Raw genomic sequence first — 24,524 nt, 5'->3', positions numbered from 1 at the left:
GTATTGAGTGGTGGTCATGTGCTTGTCACCGTACTCTCCATAAGTATGGTGCACGACTTGCTCCACTCCGCTAGCATGTTGCGAGTGCACCTTAAGATGAGGTTTGCCTGCAGCAGATGAAGAAGAGAAGGACTTTCGCTCAACCTTCGAAGTGCTGCCTTTAGACTTCGAGGAGGTATCTTTAGACTTCAAGGAGCGCTCTTTAGACTTCGATTCCTCGGCGTGCAACGAGCTGCTTTTGGAGCATTTGGGAGTTGATCGGGATGCCACAGACTTCTTAGACTGCGAAGTACTCTTCGATGAAGACTTTGAATGCGTCACTCGAGCCTCCACAGACTGAGAAGGGCTCTTCGAAAGCGTTTTTCGGGGAGAGCTGCGAAGCGAGCTGCGTGTGTTAGAAGAGGTCAGTGAAGAAGAGACTGAGCGCAGGGAAGCCATTGGCACGTTTCAAGTGAATACTTTGAATTACACGTTACGACTCGAGCTCTGTGGGGCGCCAAATACGAAACATACTCTTGTTGTGGGATCAAGCACTGCACAGAGCCCTGCTGCGTCCGTTCATGTGTTTACACTATGTTTATACACTCATGTACACTTAAGTTTCATGTCCCAAGCCTCGTATGCGTCGAGCCTTTTCACAGGAAATCAAAAGTCGTCATAGTATGCGTCGAGCAAATCTGGGTCCACCTCTGGAAGCACTTGCTCCATTCCAGGACTCTCCACAAAATCCACTGGCAGAGTAGCATGTCGCGTTCTTCGACGAGGGTCGACATTTTCTGAGTTGGGAGCGTAGTTAGGGTGTAGGCGTAGGCATTCAACCTCCTCTCCATCACCCAACGTCATAACCTCTTCTATGAGGATGAAGTCTTTCGAAACCATGCGGTGCAATACGTGCCAGAGGAGGACGTAGTTCTTATGCAGATCCTCTTCAGTCTGGGCAGGGAGGACTTCCTGAAGCAAACAGGTGAGAAGCTGTTGTTTTTCAACGACATCATCCTCTAGACCGGCATTTTCGTTCACGTATCCAGCAATAGCCTGCGAAAGTCGGATGTACTCGTCTATGGTTACCTCAGGCTTGGCACTGTCGAGAGCCTTGTTCTCGTCCCCCTCCAAGTCCAGGTCGTCGAGTTCATCCAGATCGAGGTTGCCTCTCTTCACGTGGCTGAGACTGGCTGAAAACACATTCCGGGCAGCAGTCACGTGATCAGCGGTGACGTGATCAGCGAAGTGCAGCTTTGCAGCCGCCTCTGACAGCCTTACCAAAGCCTCCAACTGACGGACAGTCATCCGCATTGAGCGTTGCTGCCCAGGTTGAGCATCTGATTGGCGGAGGGTGACATATGCCTTCGAGAGCTCGCGCGTTGCTTCTAGGGAGAGCTGTGGCTTCATCTGCTTCGCCAGTTTAACGTACAGGCGCAGATCGTCTGCTGAGAGGACCTGGGGATTGGTCGAGGCGCCTGAGAAGCTCTCTGGATCAGCATGGAGTGACACAATATGCCTTCCGACTAAATCATCATTCTCTGTGTCATCCATCATGATGAAGCACATGTCAAACCGAGAGAGAATCGGCGCCGACAACCGAACGTTCTGGGCGAATGTCTTTGATGGGTCGTAGCGGCCGGAACGAGGGTTACAGGCGGCAATCACGCTAGCGCGAGCGTGCAGTGTGGCCTGGATACCTGCTTTGGCGATGGATATCGTTTGCTGCTCCATAGCCTCGTGGATGGCCACGATATCCTGATCTGCCATTCGATCAAACTCATCTATGCAGCAAACCCCCTGGTCAGCCAACATGAGGGCACCAGCCTCGATGACCGCATTACCAGAAGATTCCTGATCCCGTTGGACACTGGCCGTTAGCCCAGCAGCCGATGAGGTCTTCCCGCTTGCGTATACGGCTCTTGGAGCGAATTGATGGACCCACTTCAGAAGTTGGCTTTTTGCAGTTCCCGGGTCCCCAACGATGCACATGTTGATGTCCCCTCTAAGCTTCATGCCCTCACGGCCTGTCCTTTTTTCCACGCCACTCGCCAGAAGAAATAGCAATCCACATTTGATAGACTCGTGGCCATGTACTTCAGGGGCCACACTATGGGCCAACCTCTCAATGCACTGCCCAGATTCTACGATAGTACGGAACTTGCGTCGCTGCCGTGTAGAAAGCAGCAGCGATTTCAATCCCAGTGCTCTAACTTCCACGTCCTGCACGTCAACCGCGAACGACGGGTTCGCGACCTTTACGTTCGAGGCCAGGAATACCAGCTTGTAGCCAAGGTCTCTCACTCCTATTGACTTTAACCCTCGGACCTCGTTGTCAGTGGTGCTCAGCTCGTTAGCCAGCTTTCGGTTCTTGTCGCGACGGACACTTTTGGGAACATCTCCTGGCTTCATTAGTGCGGGGACGTCGGGGCAGGCTGCCAGGCACCCGGTTATCGTAACCGAGTCGCCAGGTTTACACGTCTCAACCAACGAATTCCGAGCGACAACATCGATCCTCCTTGGCATTGAGCCTGGAGGGATCTCGTTGGCATTCTCCTGCACATGCAGCTTCTGCCAGTCGTTGAATGTGGACAGTTCAAAGTTTAACGCCCAAGAGAGCTTATTGCTGCAGTCGGCAGCAGTACATACCGCGGGCTCAGTGTACTTGTACTGCTGACTAACGGGGGCTAGTACGGATCCGCAGACAGAACACTGGAAGGTCGCCTGCCGTAGTTCAGGTCTGACCTCTGTCGTGCGTGTCACCGTTGCACGCAGGTCGACGATTTGTCCTATCGCATCACATCGCAAGTCGCGTATGGTGCACTCCATAGGCGCGTTGACGAAACAGCAGGTGAATTGGGCACGTCCGAGGGCTTCTAGATCACTCTCCGTTAGCCGCTGCATGCGCAGTGCACACGCATCTCACCAAATCTCCGCTGGTCGCGGCGTTCTGGTACACAGCAGCCACCAGTGGCTCCATCAGAGGCAAGGCCCTTAGGTGCTGGTTGCCGATAAAGGCAGTCAAAGCGTCATCGCCATGCTGGAGAAGGTCGTTGAAGTCCACACGGAGGCTCCGATCCGCGCGAAGAAGCCCATCACGTGCTTGTTGAACGTACTTTGCCGTTGAGCTCGGGTCAGATTTGAATTCCCGAAAGAATCGACTCAGGCTCTCTCGGAACGCTTGAGTGCTAGTGTCAGTCTGCATGCCGCTTCAATTAATTTAATTTGAATGGAGATTTCTAGACCACTCTCTGACGCCGAAGAGGCACTGGTTGCAGACTTAGAGGAGAAATTGCATGTGCGATTCAACTTAGCTTTCGAACCTCTAGATGACCCTCTGATGCAGCTGGGAAAAGTCTCCAGCTCCCAGCTGGTTAAACTCGAACGCGGAGATGTAACAGTTGTTCCCCTATTCGTCGCCAAAATTCTCGAGGATGAGGGAATTGCCAGCACGGTGCTCCCAGAGTGGCTTACCGAGGATGCTCTGGACCTCCGTCTGCGGGAAATATCCCAGTCGAAAACGGTGGATCCGCCTCCTTCAAAGTGGTTTGAGTTCGTGGCCTCCTACTTTTTTAACCTCCAACAAGACCCATGGTTTAATGTCGAAGAAAACCGGTCCTCCCGTCCCAAAAGCCTTGTCAAATTCCGAGACTACGTCGCAAAGAGACAACAAATTATCAGCGAACGTGAGAATTCCATCCTCCTCGGACTCAGATCTCATTGACCGATTCGCCAAGCGACTCTTCCTTGGGCACACCAATCTGTCCCAGCGCGAACTCAGGCGTTTAGGTCTACCCGCGTTCTCCTTGGTTACCAAATTGAAGGCAGTGAACGACAGAACAATGAAGAACTGTGCGTTCCTTGCTGGCTTCAAAGCCGTGTTCCAGCGTGAGTAAGTTTACCATCACACAACAGAACAACGTTCATGTCTGGACTCGCTCCGAGAGGCTACTCACGAGTACGGCGCAGACGTGCCTTGAAGCTGTCCCAGCGAGAAGGTTTAAGAGATTCCTGCAGTATGATGATTTGCTCACGCGTGTCGTGTTCAAGTTGGAATTCCGAATGCTCCTGCTTCCGAAGATTCCTCTTCATTTCGTTCACGTGCTTATCACGTTTGACTCGGTCTCTATGCCTTTTCACACGGCCGGCTTCATCCTCCGCTTCAACAATGCGAGTCTGCCAAAACTGAAGGCGGTCATCGAACTTGGGTAGGGGGCCGTACTTGCCAGGAGTGCCTTCACTCTGGCCGGAACTGAAGCCTGTGCTGACTTCTGGCGTCTGCTTGTCAACGGCTTCCACTTTAGGTGTACGGGATCCTGGTGACATAATTGAATTTCGCAGTGCATGCAATCTGACTCAGACAGACGCAAGGCTATCTACAACTTCAACTGCCTCCACCGCCTGGATATTACCGAACATCAACACCCACCGATACGACCTGTTTTGCAACCAACCTCATGAATCGTTCCCGCAGGGGACCTGTCATGACTGCAACCTCCACACCGTGCTTCGGCGGCCGCTGGAAGAATATTTTCGGTAGCGTGGGCTGGAGGGGCTCGGGAGGACAGACCACCGTCCAGTCACCTACCTGCGCCGTGACCTGATCAGTTGGAAGCTCGTCGCCACGTAGACGCGTCACCAGAAATGCGGTGTCTCGGCCCTCCACCAAGGCGGTGACCTCGCTCTTCCAGGATACGGAAGAATGGCGAAGAGAAAGATGTGATGGAGATACGCGACCCCCAGACATATTTCACGATTTGATGGACCCCAAGGAGGCCTTTCCCTCTACGCTGGTCGCTGACTTCTGCTCCCTAACCGACTGGTATATCGCAAATGGTCTGCGAAAACTAGAAGGTAAGTGGACCAATGTTGAGGAGATCCTCCACCACAACGATCTGTTGAAGCAGTCTCCATTGGGGGACAGCTGGGTAGATCCGGTTATGGCGTCGGCAATGCTGGAGTACCGCGTGTCTCTCTTGAATGAGTGCTTAGCCATTCTGACGGAAGCAGCTGACAGAACCAAAGACTTTGAGTGTTGTTGGAACGCCACCATGGACGTCTGTCGGATGAGCTTGCCTGAATCAGACCACGCCGCTTCAGTCGAGATAATTAGGTGTGTGGAGCTTATATTTGGGGCGCTGCGAGAGCAGATTCGTTCCGTGGAACGGAGACGACGTGTGGTAGATCAACTGTTGGGCCAGTCAGTGATTGTCAATGCCGGGTTAGGGAATGCATTTCCCATAGGTTTCTCCAAGACCGAAACCAAAGAATTGGATGACCTCTGCCTTCGGATGCAACAGCTCAGCAAGACCCTTCATCCTGGAATTCATAACTTCCGAAAACTCGTACTGTAACCGTCTGTACAGGGCGAAGCCCAGCAAAGTACACACATCGCACAATTATGTCGCCCTTTGGAGGATATTGGAACGAGATTCAACGCTCGTTTCCCGTGTTCTACTGTGACGACAACAACAGCAATCCAACCTGGCGAAGCCCTGCATCGCAACAGCAAAGCACACACATCATGTTCTACTGTGACGACAACAACGGCAATTCAACCTGCGCTTCATCCCCTAGACGCATTGACCGTAATAGATTCTCTTGACTTTGGGACTTGGCCTTCTGTCTGCAGAGGAAGAAGGACAGGCCAGCGGCCAGCAGAGCTACTGTGAGGATGCTCAAGATCAGTATCGTCGACTCCACCGGATCGCCCATTGCGGCAGGTTTCCATGGTTGGACCACCAAAGATGAGCTCTCTCTGGACACCCACCGGAAAAGCCGAGCGTCTACAGGGCTGTATTTAAAGCTGATCCCGAACTCCACGTCGAGGTAGTAGAGAGACTTTCCGTCCGCAGCGTACCCCCCGGGAGCAGTGAGCAGCCCTTTGTGGCTTGTCGAGGAGAAAAATCCTCTGGTGCCACCGGTTATGACTGTCACTTCGCTGCTTACTCCCAAGGCCTGCTCCAGCGACACGACGTCTGCTTTAACCATGGCATTCACGGTAGGCACGACAAACTCATGTCCGCTGGCTAGCATGGCGGAGAACTCCTTCGTATAGAGGTCGAGCACATCATCCGTGGAGAGGCTTCGGATGACCGTACCGTTCGTCAGAGGGACGTTCCTGAAAGCGCTGGCATGATGCTTACCGAGAAGGGTTTGCTTCAGCAGCAGCCTTGCATCGGTTGGACTGAAGTTCAACATATGGATACCGTAGGGTACCGAGACGTCCTTATCCTTGAAGAACTTTGAGACGTAAAGCTTCTCGGACTCCCACACATGCGCTGGCATGGAACCCTGGGAGCTTCGCGCACGGTCCACGAAGTAAGAAAATGGAGGGTAGCCTGTAGGTGTGATAGTCCGGAAAATATCAACTGCGTCGTTGCGTGGCTCAGCCCTCACTCTCACATCCGTTGTCTACGACAAGATCATTCTGGGCGTAGCGGGCATCGTGGTCGACCACCACCAGCTTTTTGTATAGCGGATTGCTGGAAGTCAGCCTTTCATAAATCATCTCTGGCGTAATCATAGTCTCAGTGCGGCCTAGTACCCAGATGATCTCGATTCCTTTCTCTGCCATCTCTCGCATCTCCGAACCCAAACTGTGGATCTGCGGATGCAGACTAATGGTGCCCTCTAGAAGGGTGTCCAAAACCTTGTTGACATCTAGTGGTTTGTGTTGCGGTCCAACGAAGCTTAGGCCTAGAAGTCCGCCTGCGAAGATCACCGTGTTCACGTTGCAGTGGTGTAGCCTATCCGTCCGAAGGCTTCCTACCATTTCATTAGCCTTCGGTGTCGTGGTAACGGGTTTTTCGCGGCAGGCAGCGTCGTCATACCGATCTTCCACCGTATCCAGTAATTCTATCAGGTCAGACACGTTAGCCTTCCCTATGGCTCCTGAAAATGGAGTCATCTTGAGTCATCACAGATACCACCCACCAACGAATTGCTCAGGTATCACGCGAACCTTGGAATGCACAACGAACGCCATCAGCAGGGTCCACAGAGACCTCATGACCAGACGACAAATCACGCAATAATGGTAGGAGGGGCAGCGCGGCAAACCTGGACGGGGTTCTACATCGACGCGGGATCCCTTCAGGAGATGCTGCTGCAGGTCAACGACTATATGGCTCGAGGCAATCCAGGGTCAAACGAGGTGCCACGGGACAGATTCAAGGTCATATTACCCCCAATGGAATGTATAAACGGCCTGACCAGTGTGAAGCATACTCGGTTGATGTGGGAGCGCGAGGGTCTGGTGGCCCTTCCGACCAACGTGGATCGGGCCACCACCCTCACACCTGTGGAGGCACTGTCGTCATGCAAGGACGTCACTGAGGCATTCGCTAATCGGTTGGACTTCGAAATCAACAAAGCAGCAGTGTTCTACGACGAGATCCTTCAATTCGTAGTGTCTGAGGTCTTAAACGTTCGGAATAAGTGGGCCTACCTCTCTCCGACAACCCTGCCACAAGTATATGAACAGCTTCGGGGAGCTGCTGAGCTCCTCGCTGACAGTGTTCGTTTTGTTGACGAGAATAATTGTGCTGTAGAGGCCCTTTTGAAGCAGGCTGATGAGCTGCTGAGGAAACACGAGACATTCCTTGACAAGGAAAACTTCCTCAAGTCCCGACTACGGCCCGATGCAGCTTCCGCTCTCGCATCGCTACGGATTCATGACGGCCTGGGTGGAGTCGCACACGAAATACAAGAACGTTTATCGCACATGCGAAAACTGGAGAACTCGTGGCTTCAGAGTGGCGACGTAAGCAAGGAGACCGTTAGGCGCCTCCACCGACGGAAGAACACCTTCAAGCTGCTGGAAAACATCACGCTTGGCTCCAAACGTACCTTGAGAAACCACAACTGGTTCTATGGGTTGGAACATCAAGCTCAAATAGACTACGAAAAGGAGCCTGTAGGCCAGGCCACGTTTTTCGGACTGTTCATCAACAACTTTAATACCTTTCTGTACATGGCCAACTATTACGTTGTCATTCCCACGGCTGCAGAATACGCCCAAGCCGTTGGAATGTCCCCCACCGTGTCCGGTCTACTGCTGGCCATGACGCCGTTGTCAGCGCTACTCTCTTCGATTGTCTACAGTCTGTGGAGTAACTTCTCTTTCAGACAACCACTCATCTTTTGCACCTTCCTTATGATGGTGGGAAATCTGCTCTACGCGATGGCCCTGGAGTGGGATGACAAGTGGTGGCTGTTCTGGGGTCGCCTCCTGGTTGGTCTCGGTGGCAATCGCGCTGTAAACCGTCGCTACATCGCGGACTTCGTGCCTGTGGACGCTAGAACTATGCATTCCGTTATATTCGTGGCCGTAGGTTCCTTAGGAATGTCAGCGGGTCCTGGCCTGCAAGTGCTGTTCAATAGATTGCCGGAGACGCGGATTAACGGGCACATCATTAACTCGTTGACACTGCCAGGATGGTCGATGTTCTTCCTCTGGGTAGTCTTCCTCATAGCCGCCATCGTTCTGTTCGTAGAGCCCCAGCGACGATACGCTCAGAGGTCGCCTGGGAGGGATATCATGCGCCCTCTCCTCAACGAAACGAACAGTTTCACTCGTGCCGCCCCGATCCAGACCAACCACAAGCTCACCGATGCGGACGGCACCGTGGTTTGCCTCTGGATCTACTTCGTACTGAAACTTGTCCAGGAGGGATTCCAAACCGCAGCACCTCTATACGCCGCGGCGCAGTTCGGTTGGACTGATGGCGACGTTGGAGGTCTTCTCGCCATGATCGGCATCATTGTACTGCCGACCAACCTGTTTGTGGGGTGGATATCTAATAGAGTGTCCGATCGTTCGAGTCAAGTGCTTGCCCTCGTTGGAATTCTTGCTGGGTGCTGGCTGTCGGTGGGCCACTTCAAACGGCCTCTGACAGAGCGGCAGTACATCACTGGAGCTCTACTACTCTTTGTGTCCGCGCAGATACTGGAAGGAGTGAATATGGGCCTGCTATCAAAGGTGATGCCGAAGGTCATGTCTAGAGGCCTCTGGAATAGTGGCTTCCTGTCCACCGAGGCAGGTACTTTCGGGCGTGTTATGGGGGCCGGTATGATTACTCTCTTTGGATCTATCTCTAGCAACGAGGGGAACATTCAGCGCAGCATCATGGTGAGTATCGAACGTCCATCACATTCAGGGCTCCTCGCTGATCCTGCTACTCATAACACTAGCAGTGACCTCCTGGAAGTGGACCAAACTCGTGCCGATGTCTCAGAAGATGGTCGGTGATCCCATTGCGGAGCTGCTGGAGACCATCGGCGAGCCTACACTCTCTCCCTTAGACATATCAATGAGGTATTCAATAATGTCCGTCAGGATGGATTCCATACACGACGAAGAATGCCAACTGCAAATGTCGGATGTGTGATCTATTTCGTTGAAATGCTGGTCGATCAACTTTCCCATGTGATGAACGGTCGAGCAGATTTAGCAACCCGCATAGCTGCATATTACACCCAAAAAGGTGTAACAGAGCTCTTTCAATGGCAACGCGACGTACTGCATGTGGAAGGAGTCCTCGAAGGCAAGAGTCTCATATACACTGCACCCACGAGTGGAGGTAAAAGCCTGGTGGTTGAACTGCTGATTGCGCGAACAGTACTCTGTTTATGCAAAAAATGCATCCTCGTTGTCCCATTTGTCTCTCTAGCGCAGGAAAAGATACGCGACCTACAAGGACTGTTCTCAGGAACCAACGCAAGGGTCCTCGGCTTCTTCCACGACTCCAAGCACAGAGAAGACGCTGTCTTCGACGTGGGGGTGTGCACGATCGAGAAGGCAAACTTCCTGCTCACTCACCTCATGCGCAGCGATGCCGTGGAAAGTCTCGCTCTCGTTGCCGTGGACGAACTGCATCTGGTTGGTGATAGACAGAGAGGGTATCTCCTCGAGATGCTGTTGACCAAGCTGAATTTCCTAGCTGCCTTTTCAACTCCCGTCCAGGTCGTAGGCCTCACAGCCACGCTTGGGAACCTGGAAACAGTTTCTGAGTGGTTGGGAGCAGCCCTGTATCAATCCGAGTTTAGACCTGTGCATCTTCAAGAATATTTTGTGCTACAAGGGCAGGTTTTCCGTAGGCCTTCGGATCCTCCTCCGCTGACGAATCGACAGAAGTGTGCCTTGCTGGTGGCTAAGCTCCCCCCGCCTCCCACTCACACCGACAGACTCGATTCGGACTTCCTTTCTGTGGTATGGTCCGCGGTTAAGAAGGGTCACAACGTGCTGGTCTTCTGTGCAACCAAAAATACCTGTGAAGTGGTGGCGCTCTCATTGGTGGAGACCCTGCCTCCATTCCGATCTGACCTCACGGAACACGCAATCCAAACCGGCAGAGAAACGATCGTCAACGCCCTCAAACTGTACAACTGCCAATCCTCGCTGGCTGAGTGCATAAGACGAGGCGGCGCCTTTCATCATAGTGGGCTTTCTTCGGAGGAGCGCGTGCTGGTGGAACGCGGCTACACTGACGGGTTCATCAGTGTAATTTGTGCCACCTCTACACTCGCTGCTGGGGTGAATCTTCCTGCGCGACGGGTGGTTTTCCACTCGCCTTACATAGCAAACCAACTCCTCGACTCCACCAGATATCGGCAGATGTCAGGTAGAGCTGGACGTGCAGGTTTCGGCAGTTCAGGGGAGTCCGTCATGTGTATTTCCGACGCCAGCGAGGAGGCTGTGCTGCAACTAATGACAGCTCCATGTGATGACGCCAACTCGGAGCTGCTGGGTCACGGACATTCTGGACTTACGAGAGCCATTCTGGAGGTTGTTGCCTCCTTCACAGAGAAATACGCTCACGCGGAGATTCAAGACTCCCATCTGGAAGCTCTGGCCTCCGCTACGCTCGCAGCTCGAACTCTAGGTGCCACAGTTGTGTTCCGGGCCGTCCGCGATGCTGTGGCTTTGCTCACTCGACTTGGTATGATTCAAAGGGTTGGATCAGGCCACGCTGCCACCAGCAAAGGCATCGCAGCGACAAACGCTCATCTGTGCCCTCTGGAAGCGGCCTATCTCTTTTCCGAGGGCTTGGGTGTCGCCAGCGAGCTTCTACTTGATACCGACATGCAGCTCACCTATTTGGTGGCACCTCTACCAGGCAAGAAGGCACTTGGGGCACTCCTCGACGCCACCGAACCTGAACTCAATCTTCCCACTGACTTCCGCCTGCTGAAGTCTCTCATTAAATCATCAGGGACCCGACATTTGATGTGGATGGAGAACCGCCTTGGGGTTCGCACAGCTCAGGTGGACGCGCTCGCCAATCGAAAAACCAGCGTCGGAGGGGCTACCGGCCTTCCGCAACCACTGCAGATACGGCTGTGGCGCCTACAGAACTCCTTGCTTCTATCGAAGCTGATATCCGGAACGGTGACATTACAGGAGGTTGCCAAAGCCCTAGACACCTCTCGAGGGAGTGTGCAAGCACTGCAGATGTCCACTTTCACTATGGCTCACAGCGCTGTAAGGTTCTTCGACAGCCTTGGGTGGTGGCAGTTGGCTTCGCTACTACGTTCCCTTCTGCCTAGCCTTCGATTTGGCGTGACCCCTGAGGTAGTGCCGCTTCTGAAGTCCCTTCCTGAGGTACCTGTATGCGTAGCCAGAGTCCTCTTCACCGACATGACTATAACCAGCCCAGGAGCTCTCGTCAAAGCGCCGAAGTCGTTGCTGATTGTAATTGCGAAGGTTTTCGTCAAACAGCGATGCATGCTCAAACACGCGCAGCAAATTGGCATCTCTGAGGCCGAAACGACGGTTGCCGCTGAAGCCCTTATCGCCTTGGCCAAACGTGCTTTGAAAGAGAAGGTGAGGACTCGGGAGAGCCGCTATAGATTCGTGTCTTCCGACAATCACGCTGTCAATCGGGTACGTCACAATCGTACAGATAACAGGTACTGTGGAGACTGGCGCCTGGGACGCCACACCCTCAAAAGACAGCACATTAAAGTCTCTGTTCCGTATTATTGTTGACCGCATAGGGCACCTCCTCGCCACGAAGCAGGATCACATTGCGCTTATTCGACGGTGGGTCTCACTTTCCGCCTAAACACAGCCAGATGGACTACACACAGAAACAGTACACCCTCGACCCCATCACTGCTGCGTTTATTGCTCCGATCGGAGATCTCCGCTCTACATTGTTGGCTGCAGACGCGAGCGAACCGGTCGTCCTGACACGCTTCGCCCCGGGGTCTGCTTGCTTGCAATCCGTACAGGAGAGCAGTCTGGTACATGTGAGCCTTTTCCGTACAGGAGAGCAATCCCACGGCGTGAGCCTGACAGTCGCCACGACGAAAGAGGTCTTTCTACTGGACGAGTTGCCAAGTCTGGTTCTCCGAAGCATCCTGCAGTCCTTGAAGGACGTAATCGTGCTGTATTCGCCTTCCGCGTATAGGTGGGTCAACTGGCAAGCTGGGTACACGCAGCGTACAGCTGGCCGCAAAGCGACTTGGAATGGATCTTCCAGCTGGATTGGATGCCAAGACGGCACTATGGTTTCTGCAGCCAGACAGATTCGCGTCCGCTCCAGACTCTTGGGACTCCATCGAGCTCGCCCGCAGCTTCTGCCATCAAGAACGGTTGGGCAAAGTGCCTCCTTCGGTTATGGATGACACTTTGGCGGCGAAGTCCATGCATGCCATGACGATCACCATCAGACTTCTCTGCTGCATGGATACATCTGATTTGGAGTTGTTCTCTACTGTAGAGGCGAGTTTCATCCGCTTCGCCGCACAGATGGCCGCTGCTGGCTGTCCTGTAAACCCTGAGGCTTCGCCTCCACCAGGCTACTGGCTTGCGGCCGCGGAAGCCGAAGCCACGACCCTTCAGAACGAATTTCGAAGGATCCTCCCACACCTCGGACTCGATCTGGACCCTCTACCGAAAACTGCGCTCCCAGACACTTCCTCTGTCGCCCGTTACAACCAGCTGGTCCACATCACAAAGCTACTCCGAGGCCTTTGTCAGCCTGGAGATCGAGTGCATGCACGTGTGCGTGTCAACGCTACTGTGACCGGACGCCTAGCGCTCAGCTCTCCGAACCTGCTGGGATTTGACAAGATGCCAGTGCAGCTCACTCTGGTTGCTCAACCGCTACCTCCTGGGCGAAGGTCTTTCCCGTTCGAGTGCCTGCTCGATGACGGTACCACAGCAGTCGCCGTGGCGTCTGAGCGGAAATCCGACAACGTGAGTGTGATCGTGGAGGGGCAGAGAAGGACGGTGCATTCATCCAGGGTCCTGGTGGCATCCAGGGAGAGTACTGTGTCTTGTCTGTCCATCAGACGATTCATTGGCGTGCCTCCTAAGCGCGTGCTGCTATCAGTGGACTACTCTCAGATAGAACTTCGCCTCTTGTGTCACTTTAGTGAGGACCCGGCCCTGCTGAAGGGTTTCCACAGCGATGTCGACTTTTTTGCATGCATGGCTGGATTCCTTGTCGAGAAGCCCTCAAAAGAGGTGACGGCCGAGGAGAGAGCTCTAGCCAAGAAGATTATGTATTCGGTATTGTATGGTATGGGGGCTGTTACCCTCATGGAGCAGCTGGGACTCGAGAAGCAAGAGCAGGCTGAGAGCCTTATAATGGCCTTCTTTGATCAATTCCCCACTCTAAAGAATTTCCTCGACGAGCTTCGTGACTCAGTGCTCCGAACAAGCCACATCACAACGCTTCGCGGTCGCAAGGTCCCACTGCCCAGCGAGCACTCATACAAGGCAGCCAGCTACCTGTGCCAGTCAAGTGCGGCGGAGGTCATCAAAGTCGCATGCTGTGCAGTTGGCGATTGGATGGGTGGGTCGTCAACGCAGGTCGTACTGCAAATTCACGATGAGATTCTGATCGAGACGGATGAGTGTAACTGGACACGAGTCCGAGACAACGTTATCTACCGTATGGTGAACGCGGTGGAGATAGCGGTGCCTCTACGAGTGAACTGCCGCGTGGGTAGAGACTGGGCCTCCTTAGCGTAAAAATCACCGAATGAAATCACTGAATGAGCGGCTTCACTCGTCGGAGCCCTAGAGGAGGAGGGTCAGCTGGAGGGTCGGTTAAGCGTTCAGGACCACAGTACGTCGGACGTGTGCCCAGATTCCTTGCAGATTTCGGAGTGAAGACAAGGGACGCCGCCCAGGTTGAAGACTTGCAGGCTAAGTTCAAGGAGGAGGATGAGCATGTTAAAGAAGACTATAGAGAGCTTGTCGACGATCTCGAGGCTGCAGTTATTGTGAATCCCGATGTTATACAGGACGAGCCTCCAGAGGAGCCCATTGAAGATGATATGAAGTGCCTCACAGAAGACCGCGAGGGGATAAGGACTTTGGAAAGTGATGAGATCTCTGAACTTGCGTCTCAGATGCGCTTTCGAAAATCGGCGGAATGCAAGAAGAGACTTCCGACAGCCGAAGACAAAGAGAAGGAAATGAGCAACTTAAAAGGCATGAAGAGGCTACGCCAGGAGTCTACCAGCACTAAGAAACCTTATGTGCAATTGTCATTTGATACGGACTAGCTAGTGTGCGCAGCTCATTCGCACTGATTTTCTACGATTTACATCTTCTGTCGTCATGAACCGAAGATCCGCCACCAACGGAGCAAGAGAAGGTGAAGACTTGAGTCGGAGAGTGACCTGGAGTCAGGAAGTTCGAACCCCCTCCTTCGGGAAAGCCTCAGAGGCGTCTGAAAGTCCACCGCAGCCTCTATTTGGCCGGCAGTTCCAGGAGTGGCTACATAAGCCCAACCACCAGTACCCCAACCCCCCTGCTGGATTTTCGACCGGCCCTGCCTCTCGGGTGACCGTTGAAGGCGGGCGCGTGGCTTTCGGGTGTAGGTGTCTTGAAGGCCCTCGAAACATTCAACCTGTGCCTCAAACTACGTGCAGGTGCGGCCAACAACTATTCGGATGCGGAATTTGCAGAAGAGGCTTAGTCTGCTTCCAATGTCGCAAAACGCCAGCAGAACCGCAACCGGTTTTCCTTCCCAGCCTACACGTCCAGCGTTGGGAGGCTCCCAAAGCCGAGGTTACCATTGAAGGTGGAAAATGTGGGGTAACTTGTGCGGAGTGTGTATGTCGAGGAGGATGCCCCACAGGAAAGTGTGCTGCGCGGACGTGCATTCCCGCCTGCGCTGCTGTTGCCCCTTGTATGCGCAGTAGGTGCGCTCCTCCCTCTCCACCGGCGCCTCTGCCTCCCAGGCCAATCCAACAAGCATTGCCACTCTTCTTCTTTCCAAAGAAAGTGAAGCCTCGATCCCCCTTCGACTGCTCGCCGTTGCCTCCTCCTCGCAGAGAGAAGTTCGGTTTCCGAACAGTAATGGAAGATGTCGTGGGAGGTGTCATAGGCGCTACGGCAGTGGCCATGGAAGGTTTAAGCCATCTGATACCTCCGCTTCCAGGAAAAGACACCCCCCCATTACCTGCCTTGAAGTACGTGGATGAGCTGGGAAATGCCCACGTCCGTCCTTACGACCACGCGCCAACCCAATGTGCCTCTAACGGCATCATCGACAAAGTAAACTTATTCATGGACTCTGTGTTGGTGGAGAAGACGGAACCCGTGATCCCAATTGAACCGGCGATTCCTCCCACGGAAGTCACCGGCAATCCCGTTGTGGATCGCGTCAACCGCATGCTCGACTACGTCGCGGACTCTTGTCCATCGACGCGACTTCCGCCTCCCCCCCCGCCTCCGACCACTGCTGAGAAGTGCGCCAAGTTCCTTGCTGACATTTGTCAGTCACCTCCGAAACCTCCGTTGCCGAAGCGGAGCTTCCTGGAGCAGCTGTTCGGGTCCTGCAACGGCGAGCCGGGGCATCCGTATAGATCCAGGTGGGGCGAGCACCTCTGTCCCGAGCTCTACTCACGCCAAAGCCATTACTGCCGCCACTGCGACAGGAATCAGTTCACAGGTCGCAAACGAACTCACTGCGCCCCTCCAAGCATTACTGCCCAATGCCCCGCCGTTCGCTGTCGTTCGCGGGAAGACGATCACATCAAGTTCGATCTCATCGATGAAGGCTTCGCGCGAGTCCCTCGAGTACCAGTGTCAGCGCCGCCGACGCCTCAAGGACCGTACATGGTTCCTGTCATGGAACACTTGCATTAAATGAACTGTTGCCGGCTTTGGTTGATGCAGCTGTCTGTTGGATCATGGCCTCGAGCGCGGACTTCAGCTCCGAGAGCTCAGCCTCCTTCTTCATACACTCAGCTTTGACTCGCACCTGTGCGTCATGAGAACTCTTCTGCTCCGCCTTCACCTCCACAATGGACGGATCTGACAGGTCCGCCCAACGTTCTCTCTGCAACAAAGAGGCTTCGGCCAAGATCTCTACATCGGCGGTGGCTCTAGGCCTTATACAGTAAGGTCGTCTAAAACGCTTGTTGGCAAAAGATGCTGCTCCGTAATTCCAGCCTGGAAGCCGACCGTGGAAGTGGATGATGTTTTGCACTGCCTTTGGAGGGTTTTCTGGTCGCTCGCGTGGGGCACTCTGCAGAAGTGACACGTGGGTATACTGGTCTGTCATGTACGACGCTGGGGGGGTAGCGAAGGGGACAAAATGGCTTGAGCAGACATCAAATATCAGAACAGACTCGTCGAGCTTCAAATATGACTGAGATAATGCAGTCAGCGTTTGGACTTCCTCCGCGAAGGTCGAGCTTACGATAACTGTCACATGCTTAGCCTGATCACAGTATAGTACGGCACTTCCGGGTAAATTGAACTTGAAAGATACCTCCGACAACAGAGGCCAATCACGGGTCATAGAGATCTGAATGAAGGAGTACGGAAAGAACAGAAGGCCTCCACAGCCACTGCACACGCGTTCAACGCAGCTATCCGGCTCCTCCCGCGGCTCCGGAATTACGGCTGGCGACATGGGAGAGAGGATCTCGCGTGTGGTGGGTGACACGGCAGAGAGAGTGTCTAGAGGTGATTGGATGGGGCTAACAGTGGGGCGCACGGGATCCAGGACTAAGCCGTGCTCCTCGAGGACAGATCTTAACTTGGGGTTGTCGCAGCTGCACAAGGGAGGGGTGACAAGTGGCTCCGTCCGCTGCCACAGCAAATGCGGATGGCAATCCTTCCCGTTCTTTTGAATTGCTACTGTGTTGTCGTCGTAGTGGTATACACATAGCCTTGCATAGTTCATCGGCTTCGCCGTGGGTTGCTGCAAGGGGGATAAAGGAGAGGGGACTCCGTAAACGCCATGAGTGGGATGCTGACCGTTAGGCACCACGTCGTCCTCCAGATCTACCGGGAGACACACATACACCTCGTCCGCCTCCCGATAGAAGTCCGCGTCGTAGAAGCGAGAAGGAGGACCGAATAGCGTCGCAGCTGTAGGCGCTGGAATCCCTTCGGTGGTTGGAGGGGGTCCACGAGGGTGCATTGCCCATCTTGCTTTCACCGGCGGCTCCTTGACCAGCGGGCAAGAACACGCGTACCACGAGCGGTTAGACCGTCCGGCCTCCATGGATTCCGGTTGACCAAGAAGTTCGTTATTGTTCGGACACAACTCACCGATGACGGCCTGCTGCGCCCTCATCCAGTTGCGGTGCTGGACTCTGGCTTCAGCCCAACGACGCTTCATTAATCGACATTTGGTGCCGCATCTCCGAATGACCACCAAACGTGAAGTGAAGCTAGAGTCTGAACCCCAGGAGCCCAATTTTGAACCCTCAGGGCTGCTTGCAAAGGAAGCTGGTCTAACCAAGTTCGGCGTGGATTTGAAGTATACCACACCTTTGGACGGTAAGGTTGCGGAATCGGGTTGGAGGCTCTACATCTTCAAAGGCTCCACCTCCGAGCGTGAACGCCGGGTTGTTAAACTCGAGAACAAGGACCACTTCTTGTTCGGAAAGGACATTAGGGTAGTCGATGTCCCCTGTCTACACCCCTCCATCTCCAAGCAGCACGCGGCAATTCAGTTCCGACTGATAGATGATGTTGTGGTTCCCTACATCCTCGATCTGGAATCGACAAACGGCACATTTCTCAACGACGAGCTGCTGGACGCCGCTCGCTACTACGAGATCCAGTCCCACGATAAAATCCGACTAGGGAAGTCCACCCGAGAGTTTGTCGTGCTTCACGACGATGACCTGGAAGGTCTGTCACTGGATATGCAGGACTTTATGAAGTCACACCTCTCCAGCCGAAAAGCTGAGACGGAGAAGGAAACGCAAAGACTGCTAGCACAAGCTTCTATTAGGAAAAGGAGGAGATGATTACTACGTATGGCAGTTGCTGGTACATATGGCGACAGTCACAAGCTGGGACCGAAACTCATCAGCCAAGCTGGGACCGGAACTCATCAGCAGCTGGGACCGGAACTCATCAGCCAAGCTGGGACCGGAAGTCACACCTCTCACAAGCTGCTACATATGCCGGCATCTTTCTTCCTTCTCCAAGCGCATCATCAGCAGGGACCGGAACTCATCAGCCAGCTCGGCGTGCTCAGCTCCGAAGAGCAGCGGTGCCCGGTCTATTACATGCGGAGTGCTGAGCTCGCCTCGGTTCAGCTGCTTCACCGTGCCGATTAACTCGGCAAAGCGATCAACGCTCATCCGGCCCTTTGCATGTCGGAAGAAATGCTTGCCTGCCTTGCTGCAGTCTTCGTTGGCGGCGAAGTCTCTTACGAACTTCGAGGGGGGAGACATCTCGACGGAAGGGGACACCTCTTTGTTGGGTGAGCTTGTGCTGAGGTTGAACGTTGAGTGAAAATACTTTCCATCAATTGTTGCCTCTTCTGATGAGTCGTTCTGAATCGTCGACAATACCGCACTTCTGATTGATTCCAACTTCTGGATCTTCTTCTGAAGGTTCTCACAGAAGACGTAAAGCCGCTTATGTTCGTCCTTCAGAAGGTTGTGCTGCTGAATCAGGGTTCCGTATGCAGCTTCGGATTCTGAGAGCCTCTTCTGCAGATGTGCATCCTGCGTTGAACACCAAACTGCTGCTCACGTGGATTTTCAGGTTCTCATACTTCGATTTCAGGTCGTTAATCTCCTCAACCGCCGACTTTCTGTGAAGTTGGAATGCCGTTTGGATTAATCCGAAACCAGACCGTAACTGATCGGCCACTCCTGCGGTTGTCTCAATTGGCAAGTCACCACTCTCCATCGCCGTTGTAGTACACTCTGATGAAATTATATTCCTGTGCATGCGGTTTTGTTTTTCTGTCACGCACGTAGGCACAAATTCCGTTGTGAGCATCGCAGTCGCTAGTTGCATGACTGCTAAGTGTTTCAATAATTCACTGGCGTTCTTTTCACAACGGATCCCGTCAACACTGGGCGTCTCCACCGTTTCGGTAACAAGCACCTCTGGTGCACAGGCGAATACACACACGTTGGCGAAAACGATATGAGCTCCCCGACCACCAACGTCCCGGCTTTGAATGACGAAAAGCAGACGAGAGCCGCCTCGAGCCCTCACAATCTGACCACGGCAGCAAGCATGCAGGACACTGCGTTGGGACCGTGGTTTGAGTCTCACGTGGAGTCGGCATCTCAGGTGTCGTTGGTAAGGCATGTGGATCCTGTGGGACCGATCCTATTGCCACCCGAGTGTTTGCTGGGTGCCTGTTCAACCAGTCGAGGGGACCTCAACGAGTGGCCGTTCGTGGAACAGCAGGTTTTAAGCCAAAACTCCTCCAAACGCCGAGTCCACCGCGCTCTTTGGGTGTCCAAGATTCCAGGACGTAAGGGGGTGGTTATCCCCTGCGCTTTGAAATTCGTGGCGGATGGCAACGCACGAGATGGCCGCAGTATCAAACGGGAGGTTGAATGCCACATGTACATATTCCAAAAGCTGACCGAGAAGCACGCCGCAAAAGACATCCATAACAAGTGGCCATGCGCAGAGCTCATAGGGTACGTGCTCGCCAACGAAGATGCAGGTCAGTGTGTACTTCTCACAAGAAAACTATCAGGACCGGATTTCTTTGATATCATCCGAGCCGAAATCACTGGCAACCGGCCTAAAGACGCTGAGATCTATGAATTCCACAAGCTGCGGTGGTGTTCTATAGCAATGAGGCGCATTCGACAGCTGACGAAGCTCGGAGTTCGACACAATGACATCAAGCCTGACAACTTGGTGTTAGACTACTACCAAGATGCTGACTCCCAGCAGAAAATGATGGACGTCAAGATCATCGACCTTGGCACCGCCAGCATGGAACAAAGCAAAGACTTCACAGGCGGCACCAGCTGGTATGAATCACCAGAGCAGAAAGTTCTCGAGTTCCATACCAAAAGGAGGCGTAATCCAACACTCGCGAAGACAGTCGACATGACACTAGCCAGCGACCTATGGAGTGCAGGGCTGACAGTCACGGAGGTTCTCATGGGCAAGAGAGCTGTTGACACCATGAAGCCGCCCCATGGGCCCGGCACACTTTCATTCCGAGGCCACTACAGCGACGACCCTGCGCTGAATGGTTGGGAAGTTGACCCTGACGAATGGATTCTGATCGCAAGGAAAAGTTTGGGGTTGGAGAAGACTCGACACCGGTATCCCGTATGTGCCGAGGCCGCCCGGTGGATTTTTCACAACATGGTTAGAGTAGCGCCGACCGAGCGAGCAAGCCTCGACAGCGCCATCCATGTCCTGGAGATGTACACCGAGAAGGCCTACCAGACAGCACGACGAAGGTCACTCATGGCAGGGTCGCCAATCTAGGTGTAACAACGAAGCAGCTTCTTCTGGCCTTAACTGGAAGTACAGCGTCTTCAGCTGTCGTATCTTCTGGGAGAGTCCCAGCACTTCCAACTTCAGCTCGTCGATTTCACGGTGGACGTCTGTGGCCACACGGACGCAGTCTTCCACATATTCACTTGATGACTCGTCATGTTTGAGGAACGCGTCCTGGTGCTCATACGTGATGGGTCTTCCGGACGGTCCTCGTATCAGGGCCTCATACATAGTATCTGTGGGCTCCTGGAAAATCACTTCGTTGAAGTTCTCGCTTACGATCGGTGGGAGCCTACGATGCGTGTCGGCCTTCACCGTACGAATATCTACGCCTGATTCATACAACCGTAGCCCATGCTTTAGCTCCACGGGTCTCTCGTTGGGGTCCACGAACACGATCCTAATAATCACGTCGAACTCACCCCAACCCTCTTCCCGTATGGAGAAGGGTGGGGACTCCACAAGCCGGTTGGGGTTTGCAAACGAAGGGTGAAGCGTAAAATGGACTCGCCGAATGAAATAACTCTGGTCTTCGCAGTCGGGAGCCCGGACACTGCAAACCCACGAGTGAGTTGAGCGATCATCCCTCGCCAAACGATCGTCAATCTCCTGCTTGGACAGCATGCAGGCATAGCTACCGCTGACGATCGGTTTTCTGATCGTCACTCCCTTCCGTCGTTGTCTGTCCATGGAAAACGGTTATTTCTGTCCATGGTCAAACTGTACGCAGCTGAGGGGGAACAAGGGGCCCTCACAGAGGTTCAGAAGCGTCTACTCGACACAGAGGACCTATTAATAACAGCCGATCCGGATTATGTGGAAAGAGGTCCCGAACTGGAATTCGCCAACGAAACGCAGGAGATCGAAGGGGCCACTTTACGAGCCTGCTACTGTGGAATTTGCGGATTCGACCTACTAGTTACCGATGCTAGAATTCCATTGCTTCCACGACGAGGACGAGATGATGCCATCTGCTTCGACAACAACAAATGGGTGTTGGAGTTGAAAACCGAAAATGTTGACGTTCCCACCACATGCGTCAAACGGCCCAAGGGTGTGGAGTTTCAGGTCCCGTTTGCCTGCCGGGAATGTGGCGCCGAGGCAGGATATCGGAGTGGAGTGGCCGGCGACTCACAGTACACCTACGTCTATTCAGATCTCCTAAAATCGACTATCACAGAGGCGATTCTCGTGCAAAAAGAAGTCAAATAATAGAAACTCATTTTTCACTGCAAACGCAGTATGGCACTTCTACCGATTCTACAGGTCATTAGGGAGGTTGAGAGCCGTCCTCTCAGCCAAGTCCCACCAAAGATGTTTGCTCTGACGGAGTCGTCGAGGTGCTATTCCGTAGAAACGGCGCTGACAGAGAATTCTGTGGTCGGTAATGCGGTGACTGTTGGAAGGTGCAGTCCGAGGCAGCATGCGTCGATTGTTTCGTCCCTTGCAGGTGATATCTACCGTGTTGGTGGTTTCTCCGGCTCGGCCCTTCGATCAGTAGACATGTTCAGCTTCGAGTCTGGGCGGTGGACAGATTGCAAGGCCCTCCATCAGCCTCGAGGCAGACCCGCGCTCTGCACCTTCACCTATGGGACTATTGAGTATCTCCTGGTGGCTGGAGGGTTTTCAGGGAGAATGTGTGGGTTTGTGCTGCCGATTTCATCCAGCACCCGCGCTTGCTAAGTGCGAGTTTACATCTCTGGCTGGTTCCCTTTGTTGGCGTAATATTCCCCCGATGCCTGAAGCGCGACATGGTGCTTGTATGGTATCTACAGGCTGCTCCATTTTCGTGTTGGGCGGTCGCGCAGGTCCTGGAGATCATGGTCGGCCACTCACGACAATGTTTCGTCTGGAAAAGGCTGATCTTTTCTCCGACTTCCAAACTGGAGTTTGGAAACAATGTGCGTCTATGAAGCACTCTAGGTCATCTTTCGGATGTTTGGCATTCAAGGGGGTTGTCTTCGCGGTGGGTGGGCTCACAGGAATCAAGGTCGTTGACAGCGTGGAACTATACGATCCCTCCCAGAACTCCTGGACGGCCGGCCCTCGATTGAATCATGCGAGGGCCCATCTTAACATCTCGGTGTATCAGGACAGGTTCATTCAGGCTATTGGGGGACAGGACGCTGACGGCAAATCTGTCACCACAGCAGAGATTTGGGATCTGGAAATGGTGGAACCCTGCTGGAAGGTGGTGGATTTCCCACTATGTTTCAGTGGCGACAAGCCCTGCTTCGTGAGTGTCGGAGTCTGGTGGCCTATGGATGGAGAGTTCAGTTATGATATTGAAAGATCTGAGGAACAGCTGAGTCCACGAGAAATATGGAACATCGAAGCTCGCAAGACCATTGAATACAACCCTTACCGTGAGCAGGAGATGAAAGGGACACTGCCAATGCTCTCGTTTGACAGAGGGATGTCTCCTTCGTCTTCGCCACGCAACGCTACCATCAAAAGTCCACAATCTTTGAGACGTTCGAACGATGAAAGCTTTCGCCTTACTCAAGGAGCAAACGAGGAAAATGTAACGCCTGCCGACGAGGTCGAGTTTGCTGAGAGCTGCTTCTCCCCGCTACCTTACAAGCCTGTGGACATCTCCAGTGGTTTTCGTACTCCTGAGGAGGTGCGTCAGCATAAGATGTTCGACTTCATGACACCCATCAGCGCTGTACGTATTCCGGAGATGCCCGGGGACATCAGTCCTGATCCGCTTACCACGTCCCTCCCCTCAGACCCGTCCATCCTTCTGGCAGCAAACAAAGCCTTCATGTTGGCTCAGGCCCCATTCGTAGATCACGAGAGTGCATCCGTGGCCAGTTGTCAATCGAGTGAGACGCCTATCCTATATCCCGACAGTACACCTCGAGGAATGCATGGAGGCACTTTTTCCTTCGAGCGAGGAAATTTCGTTGGGGCCGAACAGCGGTTGTTTGCGTCCAGTGATTCTTCCTCAGACGGCCTCTCACCTGTGATGCTCACTGACGGACAGTCTTCTACCGACAACATGTTTCCATCTCGCAGTTCTCTGTCTGGATACGCCCTCACGCTCGACGATCGCACGAAACTCCTGCTACGTGATATGCTCGATGGCATTGACGACCCCTCCCCAGAAGTTGTGCACGCCCTGCAGTGCCTCAATGCTACATCCAAAAGCTCCAGCTCGAGGGGTCCCGCCCTGTTCGCCTACGCTAAGCCTTGCTGTGGGAAACTCTGCGTATTCAGCGACAAGAAAGCGTTGCGTAAATCGTGGGATTTGGATCAGGTTGTACGAGCTAAGCCAATGAAGGCCGACCCAATGCAGTGGCTGAGTGAGGGATAAAAGTCTCTTTTATGTGGTGTTTCTGAACATACGAAGTTACGAAGCAGGAGTCAAAGGTTCACCTTTTTTAGAGAAGATTGCGTTGTAACACCACATAGTGTGTCAAAAGCAAAGCAATTCGTGTGAATGTTTAACTCCTGGTCCTGTTACTGACCGGTTAAAGCATCATGATTTAATCGTCAACCCCACAAGTCGATGTGGAAGCCACCTTCAATCACCAAAATCACCCTCAATGACTACACTTGGCGAAGCTCAGTCCCCAGTGGACGTGCTGAACGAAATCGTCGGCCGCGTCAAGAAAGCCCAGACTACCTACTCCACATTCTCCCAGGAGCAGGTTGACAAGATCTTCAAAGCGGCTGCTCTTGCTGCGAACGATATGCGAATTCCTCTGGCACAGGAGGCAGTTGAAGAGACTGGAATGGGTCTGGTGGAGGACAAAGTTATTAAGAACCACTTCGCGTCTGAAATTTTCTACTATCAGTACAAGGACATGAAGTCGTGTGGAGTCATTTC

General features: G+C 53.5%; 15 protein-coding genes across 28 annotated transcripts; 10 read left to right on the top strand and 5 right to left on the bottom strand.

Moving 5' to 3' along the window:
* Positions 1-645: 645 nt before the first annotated feature.
* Positions 646-3,184, bottom strand: KVP18_003127 (uncharacterized protein; the record flags this gene model as incomplete). 3 transcript variants are annotated; one of them, XM_067954605.1, is made up of 2 exons in its annotated part: positions 646-2,877; positions 2,906-2,959. In XM_067954605.1, 2 exons carry the CDS (start codon positions 2,957-2,959, stop codon positions 646-648), a joined length of 2,286 nt encoding a protein of 761 aa, XP_067810716.1. The 3 variants fall into 3 exon arrangements, with proteins under 3 accessions (XP_067810716.1, XP_067810715.1, XP_067810714.1); XM_067954604.1 differs by lacking the exon at positions 2,906-2,959 and having other exon boundaries at positions 646-2,808; XM_067954603.1 differs by having other exon boundaries at positions 2,861-3,184.
* A 24-nt stretch (positions 3,185-3,208) lies between these two features.
* On the top strand, positions 3,209-3,875 carry KVP18_003123 (uncharacterized protein; the record flags this gene model as incomplete). Of its 2 annotated transcripts, XM_067954593.1 has the most annotated exons (2): positions 3,209-3,665; positions 3,694-3,875. In XM_067954593.1, 2 exons carry the CDS (start codon positions 3,209-3,211, stop codon positions 3,873-3,875), a joined length of 639 nt encoding a protein of 212 aa, XP_067810706.1. The 2 variants fall into 2 exon arrangements, with proteins under 2 accessions (XP_067810706.1, XP_067810707.1); XM_067954594.1 differs by having other exon boundaries at positions 3,209-3,703.
* A 52-nt stretch (positions 3,876-3,927) lies between these two features.
* Positions 3,928-4,305, bottom strand: KVP18_003121 (uncharacterized protein; the record flags this gene model as incomplete). Its single annotated transcript, XM_067954589.1, has 1 exon — positions 3,928-4,305. One exon carries the CDS (start codon positions 4,303-4,305, stop codon positions 3,928-3,930), a length of 378 nt encoding a protein of 125 aa, XP_067810702.1.
* Positions 4,306-4,739: 434 nt separating this feature from the next.
* On the top strand, positions 4,740-5,333 carry KVP18_003119 (uncharacterized protein; the record flags this gene model as incomplete). Its single annotated transcript, XM_067954587.1, has 1 exon — positions 4,740-5,333. One exon carries the CDS (start codon positions 4,740-4,742, stop codon positions 5,331-5,333), a length of 594 nt encoding a protein of 197 aa, XP_067810700.1.
* Positions 5,334-5,508: 175 nt separating this feature from the next.
* Positions 5,509-6,889, bottom strand: KVP18_003122 (uncharacterized protein; the record flags this gene model as incomplete). 3 transcript variants are annotated; one of them, XM_067954590.1, is made up of 2 exons in its annotated part: positions 5,509-6,350; positions 6,379-6,889. In XM_067954590.1, the coding sequence occupies 2 exons, from the start codon at positions 6,887-6,889 to the stop codon at positions 5,509-5,511; spliced, it is 1,353 nt and encodes a 450-aa protein (XP_067810703.1). The 3 variants fall into 3 exon arrangements, with proteins under 3 accessions (XP_067810703.1, XP_067810704.1, XP_067810705.1); XM_067954591.1 differs by lacking the exon at positions 6,379-6,889 and having other exon boundaries at positions 5,509-6,267; XM_067954592.1 differs by lacking the exon at positions 5,509-6,350 and having other exon boundaries at positions 6,368-6,889.
* Positions 6,890-7,015: 126 nt separating this feature from the next.
* Positions 7,016-9,371, top strand: KVP18_003124 (uncharacterized protein; the record flags this gene model as incomplete). Of its 2 annotated transcripts, XM_067954596.1 has the most annotated exons (2): positions 7,016-9,112; positions 9,141-9,371. In XM_067954596.1, the coding sequence occupies 2 exons, from the start codon at positions 7,016-7,018 to the stop codon at positions 9,369-9,371; spliced, it is 2,328 nt and encodes a 775-aa protein (XP_067810709.1). The 2 variants fall into 2 exon arrangements, with proteins under 2 accessions (XP_067810709.1, XP_067810708.1); XM_067954595.1 differs by having other exon boundaries at positions 7,016-9,232.
* Positions 9,372-9,385: 14 nt separating this feature from the next.
* Positions 9,386-13,966, top strand: KVP18_003115 (uncharacterized protein; the record flags this gene model as incomplete). Of its 3 annotated transcripts, XM_067954579.1 has the most annotated exons (5): positions 9,413-11,806; positions 11,833-11,866; positions 11,893-12,025; positions 12,054-12,395; positions 12,427-13,966. In XM_067954579.1, 5 exons carry the CDS (start codon positions 9,413-9,415, stop codon positions 13,964-13,966), a joined length of 4,443 nt encoding a protein of 1,480 aa, XP_067810692.1. The 3 variants fall into 3 exon arrangements, with proteins under 3 accessions (XP_067810693.1, XP_067810692.1, XP_067810694.1); XM_067954580.1 differs by lacking the exons at positions 12,054-12,395; positions 12,427-13,966 and having other exon boundaries at positions 9,386-11,971; XM_067954581.1 differs by lacking the exons at positions 9,413-11,806; positions 11,833-11,866; positions 11,893-12,025; positions 12,054-12,395 and having other exon boundaries at positions 12,455-13,966.
* A 23-nt stretch (positions 13,967-13,989) lies between these two features.
* On the top strand, positions 13,990-14,505 carry KVP18_003128 (uncharacterized protein; the record flags this gene model as incomplete). Its single annotated transcript, XM_067954606.1, has 1 exon — positions 13,990-14,505. One exon carries the CDS (start codon positions 13,990-13,992, stop codon positions 14,503-14,505), a length of 516 nt encoding a protein of 171 aa, XP_067810717.1.
* Positions 14,506-16,076: 1,571 nt separating this feature from the next.
* Positions 16,077-17,582, bottom strand: KVP18_003126 (uncharacterized protein; the record flags this gene model as incomplete). Of its 2 annotated transcripts, none has more annotated exons than XM_067954602.1 (1): positions 16,077-17,582. In XM_067954602.1, one exon carries the CDS (start codon positions 17,580-17,582, stop codon positions 16,077-16,079), a length of 1,506 nt encoding a protein of 501 aa, XP_067810713.1. The 2 variants fall into 2 exon arrangements, with proteins under 2 accessions (XP_067810713.1, XP_067810712.1); XM_067954601.1 differs by having other exon boundaries at positions 16,077-17,381.
* On the top strand, positions 17,515-18,219 carry KVP18_003117 (uncharacterized protein; the record flags this gene model as incomplete). Of its 2 annotated transcripts, none has more annotated exons than XM_067954583.1 (1): positions 17,515-18,219. In XM_067954583.1, one exon carries the CDS (start codon positions 17,515-17,517, stop codon positions 18,217-18,219), a length of 705 nt encoding a protein of 234 aa, XP_067810696.1. The 2 variants fall into 2 exon arrangements, with proteins under 2 accessions (XP_067810696.1, XP_067810697.1); XM_067954584.1 differs by having other exon boundaries at positions 17,611-18,219.
* A 150-nt stretch (positions 18,220-18,369) lies between these two features.
* On the bottom strand, positions 18,370-19,225 carry KVP18_003129 (uncharacterized protein; the record flags this gene model as incomplete). Of its 2 annotated transcripts, XM_067954608.1 has the most annotated exons (2): positions 18,370-18,927; positions 18,956-19,225. In XM_067954608.1, 2 exons carry the CDS (start codon positions 19,223-19,225, stop codon positions 18,370-18,372), a joined length of 828 nt encoding a protein of 275 aa, XP_067810719.1. The 2 variants fall into 2 exon arrangements, with proteins under 2 accessions (XP_067810719.1, XP_067810718.1); XM_067954607.1 differs by lacking the exon at positions 18,956-19,225 and having other exon boundaries at positions 18,370-18,651.
* Positions 19,226-19,357: 132 nt separating this feature from the next.
* KVP18_003120 (uncharacterized protein) lies at positions 19,358-20,677 on the top strand (the record flags this gene model as incomplete). The annotated part of the gene is made up of 1 exon (XM_067954588.1): positions 19,358-20,677. The coding sequence occupies one exon, from the start codon at positions 19,358-19,360 to the stop codon at positions 20,675-20,677; it is 1,320 nt and encodes a 439-aa protein (XP_067810701.1).
* A 723-nt stretch (positions 20,678-21,400) lies between these two features.
* KVP18_003116 (uncharacterized protein) lies at positions 21,401-21,901 on the top strand (the record flags this gene model as incomplete). Its single annotated transcript, XM_067954582.1, has 1 exon — positions 21,401-21,901. One exon carries the CDS (start codon positions 21,401-21,403, stop codon positions 21,899-21,901), a length of 501 nt encoding a protein of 166 aa, XP_067810695.1.
* Positions 21,902-22,424: 523 nt separating this feature from the next.
* KVP18_003125 (uncharacterized protein) lies at positions 22,425-24,008 on the top strand (the record flags this gene model as incomplete). 2 transcript variants are annotated; one of them, XM_067954599.1, is made up of 1 exon in its annotated part: positions 22,425-24,008. In XM_067954599.1, one exon carries the CDS (start codon positions 22,425-22,427, stop codon positions 24,006-24,008), a length of 1,584 nt encoding a protein of 527 aa, XP_067810710.1. The 2 variants fall into 2 exon arrangements, with proteins under 2 accessions (XP_067810710.1, XP_067810711.1); XM_067954600.1 differs by having other exon boundaries at positions 22,530-24,008.
* Positions 24,009-24,240: 232 nt separating this feature from the next.
* On the top strand, positions 24,241-24,524 carry KVP18_003118 (uncharacterized protein; the record flags this gene model as incomplete). Of its 2 annotated transcripts, none has more annotated exons than XM_067954585.1 (1): positions 24,241-24,524. In XM_067954585.1, a coding segment is annotated over one exon (284 nt), but the record flags the coding sequence as incomplete, so codon positions are not given. The 2 variants fall into 2 exon arrangements, with proteins under 2 accessions (XP_067810698.1, XP_067810699.1); XM_067954586.1 differs by having other exon boundaries at positions 24,241-24,516.

This window comes from the organism of the source record quoted next, assembly GCF_019968955.1.
Source record: "MAG: Porospora cf. gigantea A chromosome Unknown PgA_NODE_270_length_24524_cov_355.091, whole genome shotgun sequence".
NCBI lineage: Eukaryota > Apicomplexa > Conoidasida > Eugregarinorida > Porosporidae > Porospora > Porospora cf. gigantea A.
The sequence above is the reverse complement of the archived record's forward strand: the minus strand, read 5'-3'. Positions and strand labels throughout refer to the sequence as shown.